This window comes from Glossina fuscipes, unplaced genomic scaffold (genome assembly GCF_014805625.2).
Source record: "Glossina fuscipes isolate IAEA_lab_2018 unplaced genomic scaffold, Yale_Gfus_2 27, whole genome shotgun sequence".
NCBI lineage: Eukaryota > Metazoa > Arthropoda > Insecta > Diptera > Glossinidae > Glossina > Glossina fuscipes.
This window is the reverse complement of record NW_023998422.1, coordinates 1,220,473-1,242,469: the sequence shown is the minus strand read 5'-3', so window position 1 is coordinate 1,242,469 and position 21,997 is coordinate 1,220,473. Positions and strand designations below refer to the sequence as shown.

Below are 21,997 nucleotides of genomic sequence, written 5' to 3'. Positions count from 1 at the left end.
GATCTGGTTTTTTTTGCTTTACATGGTTTTTAAAAAAAAGTCATGTACGGAGAGTGGAGAGAGCACAGAGTTGCATTCAATAAATTTCAACTTCGTTAAGCGTGAAAAGTGAAATGTACGCCAACGCACCTAGGCAAAGCGTTCCTTTCATAGACATGCTTTATCTATCTCGTAACGTTCATTCAATTAATCCAGAGGAAGGAGGTTTCAAAACTTTCTGCTGTGTATACCGGCGATATGGGCCTCAAACAAAAAAAACTTGGATAGCAGAATGCGAAAAGCTAAGCGCGTTAGTTCCAAATTAAATATCTCGAACGTCACAACGTAGTGAACTAACTAATTTTTCCGTTACAATACTATGGGTATAACATAAAAAGATTTGGAGAGTGGAATAGGAGAACCTAGACATCACAACTTAGTGGGTAGATGTTTTCTTAAGAATACCTTCGATATAGATATCAAATGAAAGGAATTAGAATGTAGAATGCGATAAAGTGCGTTAGTTATGGCTTTGGTTATGGTGGAAACTTAATGTATGAAGTCTTGGAGCGTTTAAGAAAAGCCGATTTCTTGCAAATTAAAATCTTAAGTGGACCAAGGGATTATGTGGTGGATATGACAAATTCGATTACATTGAGTTCTTACTTCTTGCATTATAAACACTTGTGGGGAAAGCAGATGGTTCTTTCGTGATCGCTAATTTTGAATGGAAGCATAGTATATTTCTTATGAGCCTTAAAGTGTGGGCCTTCTTAGCCGTGCTCGTTCGTCTCTCGCTCGTAATCGTTTGAAGGTCTGGCATACTTACTTTATTTTTTTTTTTACCACTATTTAGGACAAAATAATAGGCAAATCCTATCCAGAGCATCCTCTCAATAATTAATAAAATTTTTTACATGCCATCCTCAATACTGTTTAAAGGAATTTAAATTTTGATATTCTTCAAAATTTAAAAAAATTGCATTTAACAATAATGTTCGGTATGCTGATCGGACGCCGGAAAACATCGACAATGACACAAACGAAAACACAATAATGTTGGACCGGAAGCGTTTGTATATGCGTTTCGTACACCACTCATTGATTTGTATACATTCCGTAAGTGTAGAAGAAGAACACGGAATACTGTTTTATTACAGAGACAATTAGCGTTTGTGTATGTGTTTCTCGGAATAAAAAACGAGAGAAAAGTGAGAATTTAGCCAGGTTGATATGTTATTACCATTTGCTTTGCCTTCCTTTAAAATAAAACAATTTTTACGAATTTTTTGTTTTTTTTTTTTTTTGGTTTTTGTGTCCCACTAGTTAAACACATCTAAAGTTGTTAAGGGTCGTTTTATTAAATTTTCAAGCAAACGGGAATAAATATTTTGTCGTTATAATTGGTATACGATTTGTGATATTATGTTCGCACACTGTCAACATCTCTTTAGACTTTATTAAAATATTTAAACTTTTGTCTCAATTGGAGAAAATACAAAGGAAATTATTATGAATTATTTATTTATTATCCTTATTTATTTATATTTTTTTTGGAATAAAAACTTTTTTGATAATTTTTTTCGTCTTTTATTTTTTTTATAACTTTTAACATATTTGAGTTGTATTCAATAACTGCGTGTTCTTGTTGTTGTAATTGTAATTATTGAATGATATTCGTACCTTTTTTTTGTGTAGTTTTACTTCTTTTGTTTTTTTTTTTTCATTAAATATATATATGAAGAAAATTGTTTTTTTTTTTTTTTTTATATTTGTATTGACTTGAGAGAAAAAAATTTAAGAAACAGGCAATAAGTTTTTTTCACATATTACATGTTTTTTGTTTTTTTGTTTTTTTTTTTTTGAAGAAATAAGTAAAGTTCGTGGCCGTTCATAATCGTGGAGTCAATTTTTTTCCAAACAAAAAAAAAAGCAAATATTTTTCATTTCTTTCTTTACTTTGAGTAAACTTGAATTATCTTTTAAAAAAAAAAAGCTATTACTTGTACGCGTTTAATGTAAAAAATTATATTCAATTGATGTTTCCTTTTTAACCTCATCTTAAAGCATTTGTCTTAATTCTTAATGTGTAACATTTTACAATTTATTTATAATTATCTTCAAATTATTCTTCATTTATAAAGAAAAAAATAAATAAATAAAAAAATAAATGGATAAAAATTAAAAAATAAATAAAATAAATGGATAGAAAATTAAAAAAAAAAAAAAAAATTTATTTTTAATTTAACTAATATTAGAAAATCTCTGCAGATTTGTATTTCGTTCAATTTTTTGCTGTTTGCTCACGACAGCAAAATATTAACCGAAATTTTCTGTTAATTAAAATTTAAAAGAAAAAATGTAAAATAACATTTCAGTCATCTTAGCTTTTAAAGGGAAAAAATTAAACAATGAATATTATTTTAAGTTATTAACATTTTTTTTAAACATTTTTTTTTCTTATTATTATTATTAATATTTTCAAACGGATTTTATTCAATATATTTTTCTCTAAATTAAAACAAATGCTTTTGCAAAAAATAAAGACCATTCCTTAAAAAATGTTATTTAATTTTTCTGTATATTTTTTTTTTTATTTTTCTTTAAATAAATGTTCTCTTAATACGATATTCATATAAATATAAGAATAATTTTAATTATCCGCTGACCGTATATTATAGATAATTATTTATTGTTTAAGGGAAAATAGGGGCAAAAAACACGAACTACATCTACATTTCGTTCATATTATTGATCATTTTATATATGTATTATTATATCAATTAATTAAAGCTTCAATCATTTTCTGTAGCAACTATATAAAAATTTTAAACGTGGGATGAAAATTGCTACTTACCTAATTTAATATATTTAATAAAATTCTTAAAGAACGCAAATACGATATATAAATATTTTGTGTTTTTCTTTTCTTTTTTTTTTTTGAATATATATATAAGAATACGGAAAGTAATTGAGTTGTGAAAAAACTTCCCAAATTAAGATTTGAAATGAAATGAAAGCTAAACTAATGACTTGATTTAGAGCGTTTTGTGAATATTTTGTTTTTTTTTTTTTTTTGTGATAAATAATGCCAAGTTTTATGTATTTGTATAGGGGTTTTTAAAATTAAGAACTTTTCTTCAAAGAGGTTATATGTTTGCTTTCGTTATTGTAATGTACGAGGAGTTTAAATGTTTACTAAGTCGGTTTGGCTTGAGAATTTCCGACTGCGATAGCAGTCGAGCAAAACTTAAAATGTTTACTTCTTTTTTTTTTTTTTTAATTTTTTTTTTTTTTTTTTTGTGTGAATTCATTCAATTTTTGTTGGAGTGGCTTGCATCGTTCATATGTATCCCGTGTATTTGTTTTTTTTGTTTGTTTTTGTTTTGTTAATTAAATACGAAGCGCTTTGTAATTGATTTATTCGTTTATAAATTCCTCAGATTTAGTTTTTGTTTTGTTTAACAAACGATATATTTTGTTGCTAATATTTGTATTTATTTTCTTTATATATATGTATGCTTTTTCATAAGATTAACTTGACTTTTTCAGCGTCTTTCCAATGTTTCCTTCCTCTTCCTGTTCCTTGCATATTATTTATTATTATATTTCTTCTTTTTTTTTCATTTCTCCATTCACAAAAATACAGTTTTTCTTTTTTCTTATTATAACCATTTATTATTATTATAATTATTATTGTATAGACAAGTGTAAGTGTATATATAGGTGTAGATATATGTAGATATATCCGTAGGGTTATTTTATTAAATTGTCTCGAAATGCTTAATGTGCATATGTTGTTGTAGATCTGTCTTTGTTGTAATAATTTGGAATATTTATCGCTATTATTTTATTTTATACATATATATATTTGTGTTGTGTTTCTCTTTCATATTATCATCGTAATGGTGGTGGTTTAAGATTCAAATACTTTTAACCCTTTTTTGTCCTACATGTGTGTGTGTGTGTGTGTGTGTGTTTGTTCGGGTGTTTCTTTTTCTTTTTTTGTATGTGTGTGAAGGTCCTTTGACTTCATGTTCAAGGAGTAAGCTTTGAAATTTTTTTTTATTTTTGGTTTTTTTATTCGTTGAATCAAATCTCACACAATGCGATGCCATGCTATATATAATAAATACCCATTTTGCTCCTATGACTTCGTTGATTTACAATACACTACATGATGATTTCTCACGGAATGGATTAACTTTTTGACTGGTGAAACCAGTCAATAGATAATCCTCTTGTTCATGTTGTGTTATATAACGTATCATGGCCGCGCATGATTCGGATACCGTTTGACGATCGACAGCTGCTTCACGTCTCAATTGTTCCACAATGATACGTTGTTGTTGTAATGATGATGACACATCCATAATTGCTTTCTAATTACAAAACCTAGGGTTATAGGAATAGATGAAACGTGTGAAATTTTTTTGTTTGGAAATTATTTAATAAAGAATGCAATCTGTGTGCATCGTTTATTATTATACTCTACGTACGATGATCGTATATATTTTATATGGGTGAATCAAATCATGATTGTTTCTACTTTTATATATGTGTATATACATATACATATACGTATATATATATAGATATATATATATATATATGGATGTAAAAATATGAACCAGTCACCTTAGTTTTTTGAAATGATTTTTTTTTTTTTTTTTTAAATGAGAAAACTTTAACTCTACGAACTCAAATCAAGGATTAATTTATTTTTACAAAAAATTTTATGAAAATTATTTTCAATTATTGTGTTCGATTCCCTTATTGGTAAACAGCCCACAGTGATTGTGTGTGTGCGTGTGTGTATGTGTTGGGAAAACGGAGGCGACCTTAATTTCTTTTCGTTGTTGTTGTTGTTGTTGTTATCTTGTTGTATGAAAGAAGTGCTTCTTTTTATTTGTTTTAATTTCTAGATCTTTTTTTTTTCGCTTTATATTTCTAAAATACTAAGAAATGAATACTAAACTCTTCCGATTTTATATAGCTTACAAAATATACCGTACCGCCGTAAATGAAATTAAAAACTTTTAAAACAATATTATGGTGAGAATTATTCCCTTTTTTTTTGTTTTTTGTTTTTTTTTTTTTACTTAATCATAAAGTAAATCTAATTTTGCTTAATTTTATCTTAAATTAAATTAATTTTTGGTGTAACAGTGTAATTAAACATAATGCTAATGTTAGTAATAATGATAATGACGATGATAATGATGTCGACAATGATTAGTAATGGTTATGTTAAAGTCTCTTTGTTTTTGTGATTACTGTTGCTGTTGTTGTTTTTATTGTTGTTCTTGTTGTTGTTATTATTATTGTTAATGAAGTTTGATTGAATCTATAAGAATATTATAATCAATGATCCGTGCTGGCGGTATCGTCAATGTTGCTATCCCAATTGAATTCCGTGACACCCTGCTTATAATAAATATTGCCTAAGTTGGCGAAACGTTTCTCGAAATCGTTATCTTTAGCTTTCAATGTTTCAAATCTTTGAAATAATAAATTTTTGGCAAACGTATATAATTGAATATCTAAACTATTTAATTCTTTTATGCGTCGCTTTTGTTCGTTGCTCAGATTATGTATGGCCAAGGCGGATACAGTGGTGTTGTGCTGCTCAAAGGGTATAGCAAAACGTAAATTAAAAGTCTCTTCGAATATATATTGGGATATCTTTTGATATTCCGTCAAGCCGAAATAGGCCATTGCCGCTAAATTTCTTTTAGCACTGGCCAACATGACACGATCTCGTTCGTGGCTCGTCATCGACGATTTATTATAGCATCCCACCAATGCGAGATCGGCCAACATTCTTGTTTGCCGATTAACCGCTAAATTTGATTCACAAGCAGCGAATTCATCCAAGGTCACATCTAACCAATCTTTACCTTTATAGCAGGCTGGCAATTCATCTGCCGTAGCTTGCCTACCCAAACACCAATGACGTGAACCTTTCCATGTAGCTCCTCGTTTCACATGACGATATTCCGACATATAGCGTGCTATGGGCTCTCTGAGTAATGTTATATAAAAATATCTACGTTTAGCGGATTCTCCCTCATTTTTTTCGAGTTCCAAATCTACGCAATTTGTCAATTCAGTCCAGTCGGCATGTAAACCGCATTTCCAACCAGTGGAGTAGCGTGAGAATAGCCAATTCTCGTTGCGATGTGGACGGAAACAGTAGCAACGTTTACGTTGCCGCTGACACTCGCAGGGTCTTTTCAAATCTAGATCCCGCACTAAATGCCTTCCGAATGATGTGCCGCCAGTTTTTTGTATATGCAAGAATACCATCACGTCATGGCCATCCATATCGAATTGAAAATCATCATTCAGTACATCTTCGTAACTGAGACCAGCGTTCGCAAAGATAACATTCTGTTGTACGCTTTTCACATTTAACGTTGACGCTGAGGTGATCGATGATATCATCATCTGCTTTTCTTGCTGTTCATTTATCATATGTTGCGGTGATGGTGGTAATGGTGGTAATGGTGGTGCTGGCTGATGCTCATCCGTCCATACTGTATTGCTGTCTGAAGGCTGAGCTCGGCCATTGTATGCCAATATATCTGGTTGCAAAATCATGCTACGTTTCGTTAAAGCGCAAACCTGATCTTGGCAGAAATAACCGAACCCAATGATTCCGGCCATTGCCAAGAATAGACAGAATATGATAATTGTACGTATTTTGAATCGTGGCTCCATTTTCTTGATTTCGTATAAACCACTAGGCAGAAGTAGAGAAAAATCACCATGAACTTGCACCGAAACGTGTTTTGGCATATCCTCGACTAGTAGGCTCATCGTCCATAATAATGTGAAAACAATGTAAGTCCAACAGATGGATAAATCTGTACAACTTTTTCTATAAATTTACAAAATATCGAAGAGCAAATATTTAACCCAACACAAGAGAAAGAAACAGATATGAATATTGGTTTTATAACTTAAAGCAAGGTATCAGAAGGATATTCTTTCCCACATAACACAACCCTTCATAACCCACATTGCGTGTAGCGTTATATGACAACATATTAAAAACATTGTTTATATTTATGTATGAAATTTAGTAAAAAATTAGCGTACAATCCAATGTTCAAGCAATGCTGATTGAAGAAGAAGAGTCAAAACACTTATGCTAACACAGATAAGGGATAACACTAAATAGAAGAGACATTATAATTGGCTTAGATTAGTCATTTCATTACCCACCACTAATTAATCTCTTTTCTTCTTCTTCTCTTTTTCGTACTTTTAAATAAATAGATTTCGTAACTAAACTATTATTAGATTATTGTTGTTCTCAATATTCTTCCAAAAGGAGGTTGGATATCCAGCGTCTCATGAAAATATGTAGTAGAAAGCTTTCGCTGACTTTGATATTTAAATTCGTTATGTTAACGAATATTTTTCTGTGGGCTTGAGATTAATTTCTTGCTTCCATGGATGACTGGCAATGTTCTTACATTATCAGCTTTTTGATTCAAAGACACATGGACAGACGAAATAATTATAACCTGAATCGGTCAATGGTAAGCGCAACAGTTGTAACAATTTACCTTAAAATCTAATGTGGAGGTGGAAAAAGTTAGGAAATCGTAATCATTTTTCAACATATAGATCTACATATATACACGATAGGTATATATGGATAGAGGTGGTCAATCTTGTTTCCCACGCATGGAAGATATACACATGCTATGTGGGTTTTGAAGCGCAATTGCGAACATTTGGCGACTGTAATGTACTCCCTATAATCGCCATATTTAAAAAGCGCTTTAAAGATCTGAAAGAAAGTCTTTGCATTCGTACAGAAGCTAACGTTCAGGACATTGTGTCCTGTGAGTTCCTCTAAAAATGTTTAAGCTCGTTCTCATTCTTGTTGGTCTGAAGTTCCTATTCACATATCAGTGCTAAAATCAATTTTTGCTAGAAACAGTGTTGCAATCGATAGAATCGATGGTTGTACTACATTAAAAAAACCACTACGCAAGCACGTCTGTCACACAGGAAAATATGAAAGCACAACAAATAATAGAGCCTTGAAGCAAGTTTCAACAATGGACAGGTCAATCAACTGAATTGATTTTGTCACGCCAATGCAAGAGTATTCATTCTCTAAATGGTGGCTGTCAGACTATTTGCTTTTTGTTTTTGCAATAAACAATTAAACAATTGTGTGGCACTAAAATACAAAAAAAATACATTATAAATCAATAAAATTTATATTATTTGAGATTTTACGTTGTCTCTTTTGGACGTCAGCTCCAGCTAGTATTAGGTGTAAACGTGGCAAGTTTCACAAATTTGGGAAAATCCTTGATGCGTATTACTAGTTTGTACATAGGAGATCATAGCAGTTAGCATGCAACTATTCTTAGACGACAAGTATAAGGATAACTTTAACTTATATATATACATATATATTGGATAAGAGAAGGCGTGTTGTGTTTGATTTATACGGAATGAAGATTTAATTATAAATTAATGCCGAATTCATATACGCTTGAGACGGCATTTTAGGCAATTTTAAGATATTAGAGGGCCGTGCCTTGTAGACCTTTAGAAAATTGGACTTGGATGTATAAAATACCAGCTTAGAGGTCCAAGGGAAAACTTGAGATTATAATTTAAGTTACCGCATTTTTCGGACTATGAAAAAAATTATCTCAAATTTTGGGTAGGTGTTATGGTCCGAGAATAATATTAAAATATTTTTTCTATAAATCGTCTCTAAATTTAAGGGTGATAGTATCGAGAGTGATGATGAACTGAACATTGCTAGTACGAGCTATGTTAACAATAAGTAAAAATTTTAATTCGAAAGTAATATTAAAATTATATATTTTCTGAAAACCATCTTATATATTTGAAGTGCGTCTTATCGTCCAGTGCGTCTTCTAGTCCCAAAAAAATACCACAATCTGAGTGTAAATCAGAAGTTGATGTCGTAATCGTAATTTAAGCAACGAGACAAACTCTCAAGCGCTTATTTAATTGCATTTCAGGCATAATTCATTTCAGAGTACTTTCTTGGGAAAAAAACATATGGAAGTTTGGAAGATGGGCAACGAACGAATTCTTAAAGAGATGCATAATTGAAATTTGAAGAGAAAATTTTAACAAAACTTAAAAGGAAATAATTAATTGACTGAGGGCTTTTTCCAAAATTACTCTAACTAGGGTTACTTCTTAATTGAGGTCGCCTTTAAGTTACGTCCTGTTTGTCATGTTCAAGTCGTTAAAATGTTAGCTTCTTAAGAAACAGGAATTGCCTGACGGCAATAATTTTCTATAATTTTCAACTATAGCCCATTCTTTTTCGACTCCAGTATTTCTCTAGAAAATTCCAATTAACTGTAAAACACAAAAAAAAAAAAAAACTGCCACCGACGGCAGTCGATTATATTGAATTGCCTGTCAAATTTTATCACACTATTTAACAACGCTCTTACTTAGAGTAGAATAGAATTTACGGCCTCCTTCAGGAGGCCTCCTCTGAGGGAGTAATCAAATACGAAAAGTTCAACTTTCAATTATGTAATTATTTCCACAAACTATCAACAAAAAAAAAAGTGTACTTAACTTACAAACAATATAATTTTTCAGACTTCTAACTGTTATTTACTGTAAATAAAAGAGACGCCAAAGAGTCGTAACTATCGGATTCGTTGTTTCGGAAAGAAAATGAACTTATCAAGAACACCTTGCATGATGTCCAATTTTCGCATGACATTGCTTAAAAACAAGTAAGAACATTATAGTAGAGCAGCGCCAGCCACTATATACCCTATAGAGCAATTATTCGTTCGTTTAGGTAACAATACATCAAAAAGTACACATTACTTTCATGCAAAGTCCGCATCTCTCGGTATAAGACTTTGCGTTTCGTGATGGCGCCCATATAAGTGGTGTTCCAAAAAACAACATAGCCCTTCGTGATGCAAATTCCCTATGGTTAATATTTTTAACTGAAACACTCCTACGAATTATTAAGATAACATAAGATATCTTATATGGTATGGGGCCAAGAATTAGATCCATGTGGTTGAAATTAAGTTCACTTAATTTTTTTTATTTAATTACCATCGTGAACAAATTTTCATCACAAAAAAATTAACAATTACGTTTTTTTGGCATATATGTTTTTTTGGTTTCATGAGAATACTTATATGCAGTGGTATCCAAAAAATAGACCTATGTGTTCCAAATTCGGTAAAGTAGATTTTCGATTTACTACTATGAGCCAATTTTCACCATGAAATATTGGAAATTCAACATTTTTACGCTATAAAGCATTAGTTTTCATAGGTGTGGTTATATGAGAGGGGGTTCAAAAACTTGCCCATGTTGGTCCAAAGTTTTCACACCAAATTCCGAAACCCTACGAATGGGGTGTCGTCGGAAAAATCGACCGATTCGAACCATTTTCAATTTTGGTGTTTTATTATTAAAACGAGCGAATGACTGTACAAGGCGAATTGGTGTGGGATATGTAATAATCGGCGTTGCCCAGCTATAATGTTCTTACTTGCTTTATCTAAAAGTAAAATATCGCATATATAGAATAACATAATTTAAGTTTATATATGATATAAAGCAAAAAAACCGTACCGTCATGTATCGAAAGCCCATTCGAGTGGTATCGAAACAATGTTATAAGATACCTTGAAGTAATGTAAATTAATGCAATGCGCGCACCATTTTGTATAGACACCAAGCCTTAAGATATAAACTTTTGCGAAAAAAAGTTTGTTATGAAATGTCGTTCGAAATGTACATGTAAATGGAAAAGTAACTTCGAGTTTTTATAAAAAAAAAGTGTGAAATTCAACATTACGATGAAATACAAAATTAAATATATATTCAAAAAATAATGAAATCACAAAATTAATTTTCATTAAAAATTACAGTTAATCTATTTATTTTTGTTTCTCATTGTTCTTTGAAACTCCTCGTATTAACGATAAAATCGAAATAGAAGCCAATACTTGATTTTTTGAAATCATATTGTATCGCAACCGTATTATAATATTCGCCAATTTTGTTACGTATTATATCGACACCGTGCTACACAAATGTGATAAGCGAGAGACGTCTATGCAATAGTATAACTTTATATGTAAGTTTAAATTAGAAAATGCCAACTTCGACTACTTCTGTTTTATTACTATTCGTTTGATGCTTTGAGCAGCAACAACAGTTCAAAAAGAGTTCAACGACTGACGACAAAAGAACATATCTCGCAACTTTAATGCTCGATACGAATTACATTTACAAGAGTCCCCCTCCAGCTTATTAGCTATTAATCCGGAAACTAAATTTAGCGACATACCAGCTTAGTTTGAAGCAATGTCTTGCGCGTTAATTCTACATTATTCACTAATTAAGTGCAATGCGAACGTTTGCAATTTGTTTATTCTTTTAAATGCTATTGTGTGTGGTGTGAAACCGTTAATTAACCCACTGGAGAGCCTGTTGTGTTGTCAGCCTTTTTCCTTTTTTTTTTTTGTTCTGACCGCATGTGAAACAATGTAAAAATTTCAACAACAGCACTTATACAACAACAGTAGCAGAAGGTCATACCAAATTTGGTATTACCGTATTATACCCATACTTACAAATGCATGAAATACCAAAAAAAAAAAAAGAAAAGAAAAACTTGCATTGCCTCTTTTTTTGTTAAAACAAAGGAAAATAAAATAAAATAGCTTAACTAGGTTTTTCATAAACTTTCCCTTACCCTATACAACAAATACAAAAAAATCGATTTTTGAATGTAAATTTTTCTTCATGTTGGTGTTTGTAAACATAAAAATAGCGATTCATTTATCTGCTTGTTTAATAAAACTATTTTAATGATGTCGTTAGGGCGGTAGGGCAATCACATAACAGATCATATAAACTTACAAGAAGAGAAAATTTTTCTACTGTGATGTTGAGGAATAGTATAAGGAAGTTGCGATGATAGGAAATAGTGTATAAGTTAAGCAGCAAATGGGAAAGGGGTGCTTCACCAAACAATTAATTTCAGACTAAAAGTTGTCAAGTAGAGAAATATGGAAAAAATGCGTTTTTCACCAGAACTACCACTAATTAGAAGATATTTTTTAAGAAAGAAAAAAAGTTTTTTTTAGTGAGAGATTGCTATACATACACATAAATTATAAACATACGTTAATATTTTTCTTTATTGTTTTACTAGTTCTGAAGACAGTGAAGGATGATTGTGTTCTTAAATTTATTGACTTTATATATAGCTTTTTTTTTCTAAAATTACTTTTTTGCTTACAGATTTTTTCCTTTGCAATTTTCCGAAACACGCCCAAAAAATTCTCCGCACCAGACAAGCACTAATCAAACGCGTAAACACACTCGCACACACACTTTACTAATTCTCTTTTAATAATTTAATAACTACTACCAGAGTTGCCGTTCTGCAGAAATGATAAATTAAGTAAAAAATTTGGAATTTTTAAATAGAAACACGGTAACCATGTACTTAAATAGTTTTTATTTTGCTTAAAGTACCATTAGATGGCGCTTTTTATCATATTTTTATTTCTTGTTTTGTATAAATTTCATATTATAGTACTTATTTATTTATTTAATTTAATTCTACTTATACATGAAACTCGACTAAACAAATAACAGTCGAGTTCAATTGGCACTTAAAGCAAAATTTATATTAAATTAATAATAAAACTTAGTATAAGTACAATAAAACAAATAAGACGGAAAAAAAAAGAAAAAAAAGCATGTACACAACCAGCATAGAGCCACACAACAAGTACAAGCCATACAACCGGTACAGGACCAAATTGCAAATGAACCCCTAAGCCATCGCAAACATGCATAAGCCTGGCAACCGATAATACTTAACAACAATTCATTTTCCAATCGAATTTTAAGGATAAAAGCTAGTTTAAGTAAGACATGGGTAAATCGCGCATATTAAGCAATGTTGCTTTAATGGACTTTAAAGAGTCCGGTAGCGAGAATAAGAGATAGACGTCATTTAGGTTCTTGCAAGCTACTCTGAGCGGATTAAACAGCTCATAATTATATTTACACTGACTAAGCTTAACCAAGATAAAGGGCCTAGGGAAGCGGTTAGGGACATTAAAGCTTATTTCACCAAGTAATAAAGACGAGTATATAGCACCATTTATTACTTTGATTACAAAAGAAACGCCAAGAACAAACCTACGCTTCTCAAGAGACGGTAAGGACAGCAGAAGCAACCTATTTTCATATGGAGGAAGAGAGGCAATCGGATCCCCACCCAAATGTCTAAGGGCAAACAGCAAGAATTGCTTTTGAACAGATTCAATTGAATCTACATGAAGGGGGCCAAACAGCAGAGGCATACTCGAGTATGGGTCTAACCAAACACATATACAGCCTTTTCGTAATGTAGGGATCATAAAGCTCTTTGGACCACCTCCTTATAAAACCAAGCGCGGACCTAGCTTTACTTATCGAGAGCTCAATATGCAAGTTGAAACGTAACCTACGGTCAAATAGAACGCCGAAATCTGTGATCGAATCGATGTCCTCCAACGTATGCGAATCTATGAAATACTGAGTAATGAATGACTGTCTTCTTGAGAAAGAAAGCGTCTTACATTAATGTGATTGGGATTCAACAGCGAAGGAGGAAAACAGTTTCACATCATCAGCATACATTAAGATCTGGCTGGAATTAACCACCGATGGAAGATCGTTAACGTATAAATTAAATAAAATGGGATCTAAGTGACTTCCTTGAGGTACGCCAGATATAACGGGGAATTCATCCGAGGTGATAAAGTTGAACAAAACCTTGAAGGAGCTGTTGTGCAGATAAGAGCTTATCCATTTCACTAAATGCCAGAGGCTTGGAGTTTAAAGATAAGTAAGTTATGGTTAACCATATCAAACGCTTTGCTTAAATCAGTGTATATCACATCTGTACGAGAGCCACTAGAAAAAGCCTTGAAAACATGACAAGTAAACTCTAACAAGTTAGTGACTGTAGATCGCCCTTTCCGAAAGCCGTGCTAGTGTGGAGAAATATACGAATTAGTGCCAAAAGCCAAACTCTGAGTCACAATACGCTCGAACGACTTGGGCAAGACACTCAACTTGGCTGTGCCTCCGTAGCTCTCAACAAATTGTCTACTTCCACTTTTGTGGATAGGAACAAGGAAACTACTCTTCCAACATGAAGGGAAAACACCTAAATACAAGGACATGTTAAAAATCTTTGAGATCACACCACATAACTCGACAGCGCAAGATTTAAGTACACATGATGGAATTTCATCAGGTCCAGGCGAGCAACTGTATTTTAGAGAACTCAACTCTTTAAAAACGTCATCTTCCGAAATTACCAATTTAGGAATTGAGACAGAGTTAGTTATTTATAGGATATGGGTAGTTTGATGATAAATCGATATTAGCAATCGAAAAGTTTCGTCGGAAATACTCAGCAAACAGATTTGAGATTACAAAATCACCCGAGGAATCAGAGCCATTAAAAGAAACATGAGAGGGATATGTGGAAATTTTTCTTTTTGAGTTAACAAATTTAAAAAAGTATTTAGGATTAGCAAACAGAGAGGATTTAATGAACTGAAGGTGTCTGCAGTAATAATGGTTATTGAGGGAGTTAAATCTATGCCTCGGCACCGAGTAAGCTAAATAGTCGAGCGCAGAACCACTTTTCGAATATTTTTTGAATAGCGTGTTTTTTCTATTCTTGTAATATTTAATTGTCTTTTTAACCAGGGGGACACCTGCTTCGAGGTCGGCACTGCTTGATCGGAGTAGATGCAGCAATAGCTAGATTTAAGGTATTGTTGAACGATGACAATCACTGTTAAACCAAGTGACTTGAGGCAAGTTGACATCACCCAATGCAACGACCAAATCGTTAAGTCTAGACCGCTTGGCCACTTCACAAATGAAGACAGCGTGTTTCTTGTAAATGGAGATATCAGAATTTGGGGGAATATAGGAGCAGGTTACAAATAGCTGTTTATTAGGCATTATCGCACGAATGGCGATAAATTCAACGTCAGGAGAAGAGGAAAATTCTATTGAATTGGACGGGACTGACGCAGATATGGCAATTAATTAATACACTACCACTAATGCCATTCACTCGATCATTTCTGTAAACTTGGAAAGAATTGTGAAAAAGTTCCGACGAATGAAGATCGGGTTTTAGCCAAGTTTCGGTGAAGGTCAAACAGAAAAACTCCGTGCTCACTGAATTTAGAAAAGTAGAACGAATTTTTGAATTAAGACCCCTTACATTTTGATAAATGAGAGATAATGGGCCTGAAGAAACATTTAGTTTTTTGAAGGCGACAAGACTATTGCTTTGGTATTACGGGGACGATCTCAAGGGATAAATTCCTTAATCAAGGATCCTACTGTGGCCACAGTGGTTTTTTTAACAACATATCACTGTTTTCAGACGGAACTAGTATTTTAAAAGAGGAGATTGCCCTAGATTGAGAAGGAGCCATTTTGAAAATGCTAACGCACTTTAAGTTGACTGATGGGACTTTCGCCGCCAGATAACTTTTTATGTTATCCACCGATGTTTCAGGTGCCAATCTTGACACAAATATTGCTTTTCTGGGAGGAACTGCCGTCAAGGAAATATCATTAGTTGGAACAGGAAGGTTCGCGGTTGGGGACTTTAGAGTTGGGGAGAATATAGATGGCGTTATCGCCCTTGCACCAGCAGCTTGCGCGACTTGCCCGGTCTTGTGACCAGAGTTCACATTCGAACAGCCAGGGAGAGAGGATGATTTATTTTCCTCTTTATTATTTTTAGGCGATGGCGCTTGATTAGAGTGAGTGGCGGCCCTGGGCGGAGACACCGTTGCCACTTCAGCGTAGCTTAAAACGGAAGGATTTGCCGGCTTGTTTGTAACTACTTTGTTACCAAGCGACTCGACAATATCGGAAACATTAACGTTCACATTAGAGTTAGAGGGAGCGGTAACTTATACCAACGAATCAGATTTAGAGGAACTCAGAGGTGACGTCCCACACGCTACGCTACGAGTAGTTATTTTTCTGGTTTTGGTAGAAGATGAGTGCTCAATAAAACGGCACTCATCAAACCTAGACTTAATTAGCTCAAACATCTCCCACAAGGAGCCGTGATTTCTACTCAATTCCGAGAAACCATTTCGCGTCTCCGTGAAAAGTTTGTAGAAATCAATGCCCCGCTGCCCACAGTCAGGACATGACCATCTTAAGCCTTTGGAAGGGTCAGTGACTACGTCAGCAGCACGGCCGATAATACCGGCACATTTTGCATGACCAAAGCGCTCGCAGAGCCAACAAGAAACGAATCTATCCGATTCCGGGCCTATTTTTGCGGGACATGGTGTATATAAGCACTCCATGTCAAGCCAACGAAAAGAAACAAGTGAATTATTAGGAAAGAAAAAAAGTCAAAAGAATCCACTACTCTAAGTTTATCTACAAATTTAAGAAATTTAATAAAACTTCTCCGTTACGTTGTCACAAGAGAGAAAAAGAACAAGAGAAAGCAAAACCAAACTGGAAGCCCGAAAAAAGAGAGAATACAAATAAGAAAAATTTTCTCTTAAATTTTTTCTTAAATTACACGTAAGATCTAAACTACTAAAGCAACGGTAAACAGCCAAGAGAAAAGCTATTCACACCAAAGGAAGAAAATAAAAAAAAAAATAAAAAAGAAAAAACTAGATAAGACTCGAGAGAGATTTACATTTGCGATCACAAGTGCTAATCGCAAGAACCAAAATGAAAATCACAAAAATTTTAATGTAATTAATAAATTTTTACACTTTACACGTTCAAAGCTTTTATACATTTACATAAACCCAGTTTTAAACACGTATAAAACGAAAACATAAAAAATTTTAGTAATAAAACTAACAAAAGCGTACGATCTCGCGCGCGTCAGTTGCCAGACTTGACTTATTGATAATAATAATTATATAACAAAAATTAACCCTAAATTTATTAAAGTTCAGGCAAAAAACATTGTACAAAAGCGAATTTTCGGTTGTTGATTTATTGAATAGAAAAATAAGAAGAAGAAATATTGTTTTCATGTACTCTCGTAATTTTGCAAACGTTTCCAGCCTTTTTCATTCTGCAACGTATTTAAATGCTTATTGCTCACATAAATATTTAAAAATGATTTCGTTGGAAAGTGTTATAGAAAACAACAATAAGAGTATGAAATTAGTGGATGCTTTAAAATCCGAGGTTTGGAGATTGTAATAAATGAATATCTAGGTTAAGATTTGCTGAACATATTTCTGCTATTCCATAGTTAACAGCCATTCAAGCCGAGCTTCTAAATCGAAAGAAAAGCGAGCTTAGGGGAGAAAACGCCCGCTTGCAAAAACAGGTGGAATCGGTTAAAGCTGAGTTGATTGCTTTGGAATGCAGAAATGGCAAAAAGCAAATTCCCCTGCCCGGAACACGTAGTTTAAATACCGCATCTTGTGATGATAGCACAGATAATCAGCCACAACAATTTCAAAAAAAGGAAAACGAAAAAACAAAATTGGAAAAAGGGAAAAAGGTAACAAAGGAGAAAACCCAGGAAAAAACAAAAAATGCGGCAATAATTGAAGTGCCTGTAGATGTGAGACGTTTAGATTTACGTATAGGTAAGATTGTAGAAGTTTCGCGTCACCCCGACGCTGATAGCTTATACGTAGAAAAAATCGATTGTGGAGAATCGCAAGCACGCACAGTTATCTCAGGTTTGGTCAAGTTTGTGCCTTTGGAAGAAATGGAAAATCGTTTGGTCGTTGTATTATGCAATCTGAAACCAGTTAAAATGCGAGGAATTCTTTCAGAAGGCATGGTTATGTGTGCCTCCAGCACAGATAAAATTGAAGTGCTAAGTCCGCCTGAAAATGCTATGCCTGGCGATCTGGTGCACTGCGAGGGATTTCCAAGAGAACCCGATGCGCAACTAAACCCCAAAAAGAAAATCTTTGAAACATGTGCTCCAGATTTAAAAACCAATGACTCTTTAGTGGCTTGTTTCAAAGGCTCCCCCCTGCATGTACCAGGGAAAGGCCAGATACTCGCCCAAACTTTAAAAAATGTTCAAGTCAAATAAGTTTATTTGCTAAATTTTCAAATTTTTGTTTTATTTGATTTTTATATACAATAAAGAAACAACTCTTCTGCTTCAAGCATGTTAGTTTTAATAAGAACATCAATGGACCTGTTCCATGGCAACAAAAAACTAGTTTTAACGTAAGTCTCTTCTAAGAAGGGGTTGTTCGGAAGGTTTCTCAACCACTATAGTTTTAGTCATAACGTCGTAAGCCGTGCGATTACTTTTAAAGAAAATCATCAAGAAGCACACGGGGAATAGCAAACTAATAATCATGTTTTTTGCCACTGCTCGCATAAACGCACGCCAAAAGCCTAGCGTTTCAGCTGGGAAGAGTAATGCGCGCATTTGCACACGAGCCTGTGGAAAGGCCAGTTGCAATGGTAGTCCGATGTTCGCTTGTTGTTGTTGCTGTTGTTGTTGAAGTGGATACGTTGCTTCCACATACTTAATGCTTAAACCCATTACAATTTTCCCTGGAGTTGCTCCATTTGGCAAAGCCGTCCATATGGCTTCATACAAACAAACAAATATTTTTGTAAATGCTTCCAATAACAGCAGATCTGAAGAAAAGGCTAAAAAATCCATAAAGAATACAAAGAAACCAGCAAAGTCTTCCTTTTCTACAGCGTCATTGAAAATATTTTTATCCAACTCAAACATCATTTGCAAATCGAAGACATTCATCGCCACAAAAATTATGCTGATTTTAAACATCAACAATATCGCAATATCTATGATTTCTGCAATGGCACGTTTCCAAAAGGGTGCGATAATATATTCATAGCCTCCCGTAAGATTAATAAGTTCTATTTGAGACTGATCGCTCAGAATACGCAAACCAACATTTCCCATACGGCCCATTATGTTAGCGACAGCTGCCTGATTAACGTTTTGATTTGAATTCCCTTGATTTGATGAAGATTGTGATGGTTGCTGTTGCTGCGTTGTTGTTGTCGCGACTGTTGGAAAATTCCAAAGCGTTGCAAGCGCTGTGTGCTGCTGAAACACTTGAGGGTAAGTGCTCATTAGATACCATGGAAACAAAGCCATGGCGTTTTGTGAGATATTAGCGTGCTTTACCCATTCATTCAGACTAGCGAAATAGGCTTCCTTAGTAGAGATTTCCTTTTTGGGCATTCCATTCGCGGATTCCGCCGATTGCACTGTATCTTTGGCATCTTTTAAATTATCCACAACTTTGTTTTTGTCCATTTTTACTATTATTTTTAAAATTTATAGCCTTTCGCTTTATTCATTAGTTTAGTTTTTATATGAAGCACACGTATGTTAATCTATTTAGCATTATTTTCTTAAACAAAAAAGTGAACAAAGGAAAGCAACATAACTCTATTTTTTTTCTCTCTCTCTCTCTCTCTCTCTCTCCTATAAAATTTTAGATATATTTTTTACGCGAAATGTTTTACACAGATAGAAATAAGAACATTTTAAGAAGACAAGGAGGTGACTTAAATAAATTAAGCTTTTAACTAAGCGAAGCAAGGCTTTTATCCAAAACTCTTCTTTTGAAAACTGACAGTTAAAAAAATCTGCACCAGATTGACGCTTTATTCGATGCGCTAAAAATAAGCGCAATTGTTTATACAAGCGTCCACTACATTCCAAACATTTTTATGGAGGCTTATTTCAAAAGTACAAAAATATCATTTTCTATCCAAACATTGCACCCATGTCCCGTTTTCAGCGAACAAGATTTGGAATATTAATATAATTTTCAAATTTAAGATATTTTAAGAATTTAATATTTAATGTCAATTTTTTGTTATATATTTTTTGAGCATTTATACTAAATCAGTTCACAAGATGTACTGAAATAAATAATGCTTTTAAAATATACTATGCTTTTAAAGAAATATTGTTTTGTAATAAATGAAATACTTAAACTATATTCACGATCATATTCTATAGAATTTTACATTCAATCTGTAAAAAATTCGAAATATGTAGTTGTAAAAGATAGGAATCTTTTCATTCGACACTAATATCAAGAGAAAGATAATCGCCAACTTCCGTCATGTCATTGGTCCACCACATTCGATGTAGCATTTTTTTTTGTCGCAATTCTATTCTTTAAGCCGTGTTTAATTTAGATTTAACACCTGTAGCGTTTCGTAATGCTATCAACCTTGCTGCCGAAACCTAGCTCTTTTATGACGTCTGTCATGCCCTTCAATCTTACCAAAACAAATGCACTTTATTTTGCAAAAGGATCAAAGAATGTTGTTAATATTGGCATTAAATTTACACTGGTGAACCAACAAACATCGCCTAAATTGCTTGCCAGGATTATTATTTCAAGTCTAACTTTTCAAGGACATTACTTGGAACCCTTTACGGATGCTCAATCTGCAGTTTTCAAACCGGGCTTTTTCGAAGCTTTGACTGTTTACACATCTTTGTCCATTCCATAACGCGCAACTTCCTAGACTATATATTCAAAAAAATGCAGACATCTGTAACTTCCGAAATGAAAACAATTCGGTATCAGTTTTTAAACAAAGCTAAATTAATTTTAAAAATTAAAAGAAAGGAAAAATTAGTTTTAATGCAAAGGGCAAGAAAAACAAAAAATACAAGTAAGCAAATTATATTCGCGTTCATGGTTGTAATCCAAACGTCTTCACTTAAATAAGCAACTACACCTAGGTTTGAAGATATCGAAGTAGGACCGGGTCATTATTATCCCTAAATGGTTCAGCAATCTAATGAAAAACAACTTTTTTTATCCTCCTACATTTGCAATTTTTCCACAATATCAAATAAAAAAATTGCAATTATTTTTTTTCTAATTTCTTATATACTTTTCTTTTAGGTCTTTAAATTTTTCAAAATTTTTTCGTTACACTGTGACACTACGCTCCGTTTTTGTACTCTCCACATTTATTCTTAGAATCCAAAATACCAAAAAAGCATTAAAAGATAACAAGAACAGCTGTTCAGCAACATATGGTTTCTGATCTGTCAGTGTTAGCACGCAAAGTAAGGCCGTTAAATTCAAGCAACAAACATATAATAAACACGAAATTCAGGTTCAGATAAGGAAATCAATAAATATTACAAATGCAATTTTGGCCAACACAAAAGGGCGGGTTTATTTTTTTTGAATATTACTTGGCCATAATTGAATCGAATTCGGTAACTATAGAAAATAATTAATATTACATAAACAATAATACATCAGAATTATTCATACATCTGTCTTTAAAATAGTATTAATTACATTGTAGCCTGAGCCGATGTTGCTAGTGCTCAATGTCTTTTTTTTTAGTCTAAGAATTCAATTCATTAGTCTAAAATTAAAATAATAATAATAATGCATTGTAGCCTAGTTAAGTATCTTAAATTTAAGTTTCCATATGATTTTCTTTTAACAACGCACGCAAGTTATTGAAATTTGTACGACAAGCACGCGTAGCATATTGGTATTATTAAAATTATTAATATTATAATAAATCCAACAATATCTTTATATGTGAAATAAGGATGGAACGGACTTTTATCAACATTTCATTTTAACGATTATTAGACCCAGTTTCATGTAAAAATATTAAATGAATTATTGTTATAGCTAAAACAATAAAAGGTAAAATAAAATGGAAAGTAAAAAATCGAGTAAGAGTTGCGTTATTAATCGGGCTCTGGTTGGTCGCCAGTTAGTTTTGTTTTGCCGACGGCTTTTGTTAATTTGGTTTGTTAGATAATTTGGTCCGTTAGATAGTTTGGTCCGTTAACATTTAAGTTGTTAGTTGGTTAGTTCTCTTCGGAAAAATTACGATTAAATCACGTATTTCGTACTATAGTAATTAAAAGTAGTCCTGACACAATCAATTTTTTGCTTTTCTT

The 21,997-nt window shown here is 32.9% G+C and overlaps 4 protein-coding genes across 8 annotated transcripts; 1 reads left to right on the top strand and 3 right to left on the bottom strand.

The window, feature by feature from the left end:
- Positions 1 to 3,245: 3,245 nt before the first annotated feature.
- LOC119635724 (guanine nucleotide-binding protein subunit gamma-1) lies at positions 3,246 to 12,376 on the bottom strand. Of its 4 annotated transcripts, none has more exons than XM_038030706.1 (2): positions 10,909 to 11,143; positions 3,246 to 4,374 (listed from the first exon to the last, which is right to left on the bottom strand). In XM_038030706.1, exon 2 carries the CDS (start codon positions 4,350 to 4,352, stop codon positions 4,143 to 4,145), a length of 210 nt encoding a protein of 69 aa, XP_037886634.1. In that variant the 5' UTR covers positions 4,353 to 4,374; positions 10,909 to 11,143; the 3' UTR covers positions 3,246 to 4,142. The 4 variants fall into 4 exon arrangements, with proteins under 4 accessions (XP_037886634.1, XP_037886633.1, XP_037886635.1 ...); XM_038030705.1 differs by lacking the exon at positions 10,909 to 11,143 and adding an exon at positions 12,290 to 12,376 and having other exon boundaries at positions 3,261 to 4,374; XM_038030707.1 differs by lacking the exon at positions 10,909 to 11,143 and adding an exon at positions 12,278 to 12,369 and having other exon boundaries at positions 3,261 to 4,374.
- On the bottom strand, positions 5,068 to 12,374 carry LOC119635723 (heparan-sulfate 6-O-sulfotransferase 2). Of its 2 annotated transcripts, none has more exons than XM_038030703.1 (2): positions 12,290 to 12,374; positions 5,068 to 6,862 (listed from the first exon to the last, which is right to left on the bottom strand). In XM_038030703.1, the coding sequence occupies exon 2, from the start codon at positions 6,799 to 6,801 to the stop codon at positions 5,344 to 5,346; it is 1,458 nt and encodes a 485-aa protein (XP_037886631.1). In that variant the 5' UTR covers positions 6,802 to 6,862; positions 12,290 to 12,374; the 3' UTR covers positions 5,068 to 5,343. The 2 variants fall into 2 exon arrangements, with proteins under 2 accessions (XP_037886631.1, XP_037886632.1); XM_038030704.1 differs by lacking the exon at positions 12,290 to 12,374 and adding an exon at positions 10,612 to 10,683.
- A 4,641-nt stretch (positions 12,377 to 17,017) lies between the features above and the next one.
- On the top strand, positions 17,018 to 18,209 carry LOC119635711 (aminoacyl tRNA synthase complex-interacting multifunctional protein 1). Its single transcript, XM_038030683.1, has 2 exons — positions 17,018 to 17,262; positions 17,330 to 18,209. Exons 1-2 carry the CDS (start codon positions 17,104 to 17,106, stop codon positions 18,131 to 18,133), a joined length of 963 nt encoding a protein of 320 aa, XP_037886611.1. The 5' UTR covers positions 17,018 to 17,103; the 3' UTR covers positions 18,134 to 18,209.
- On the bottom strand, positions 18,135 to 19,613 carry LOC119635710. Its single transcript, XM_038030682.1, has one exon. The coding sequence runs from the start codon at positions 19,346 to 19,348 to the stop codon at positions 18,269 to 18,271; it is 1,080 nt and encodes a 359-aa protein (XP_037886610.1). The 5' UTR covers positions 19,349 to 19,613; the 3' UTR covers positions 18,135 to 18,268.
- Positions 19,614 to 21,997: the final 2,384 nt, after the last annotated feature.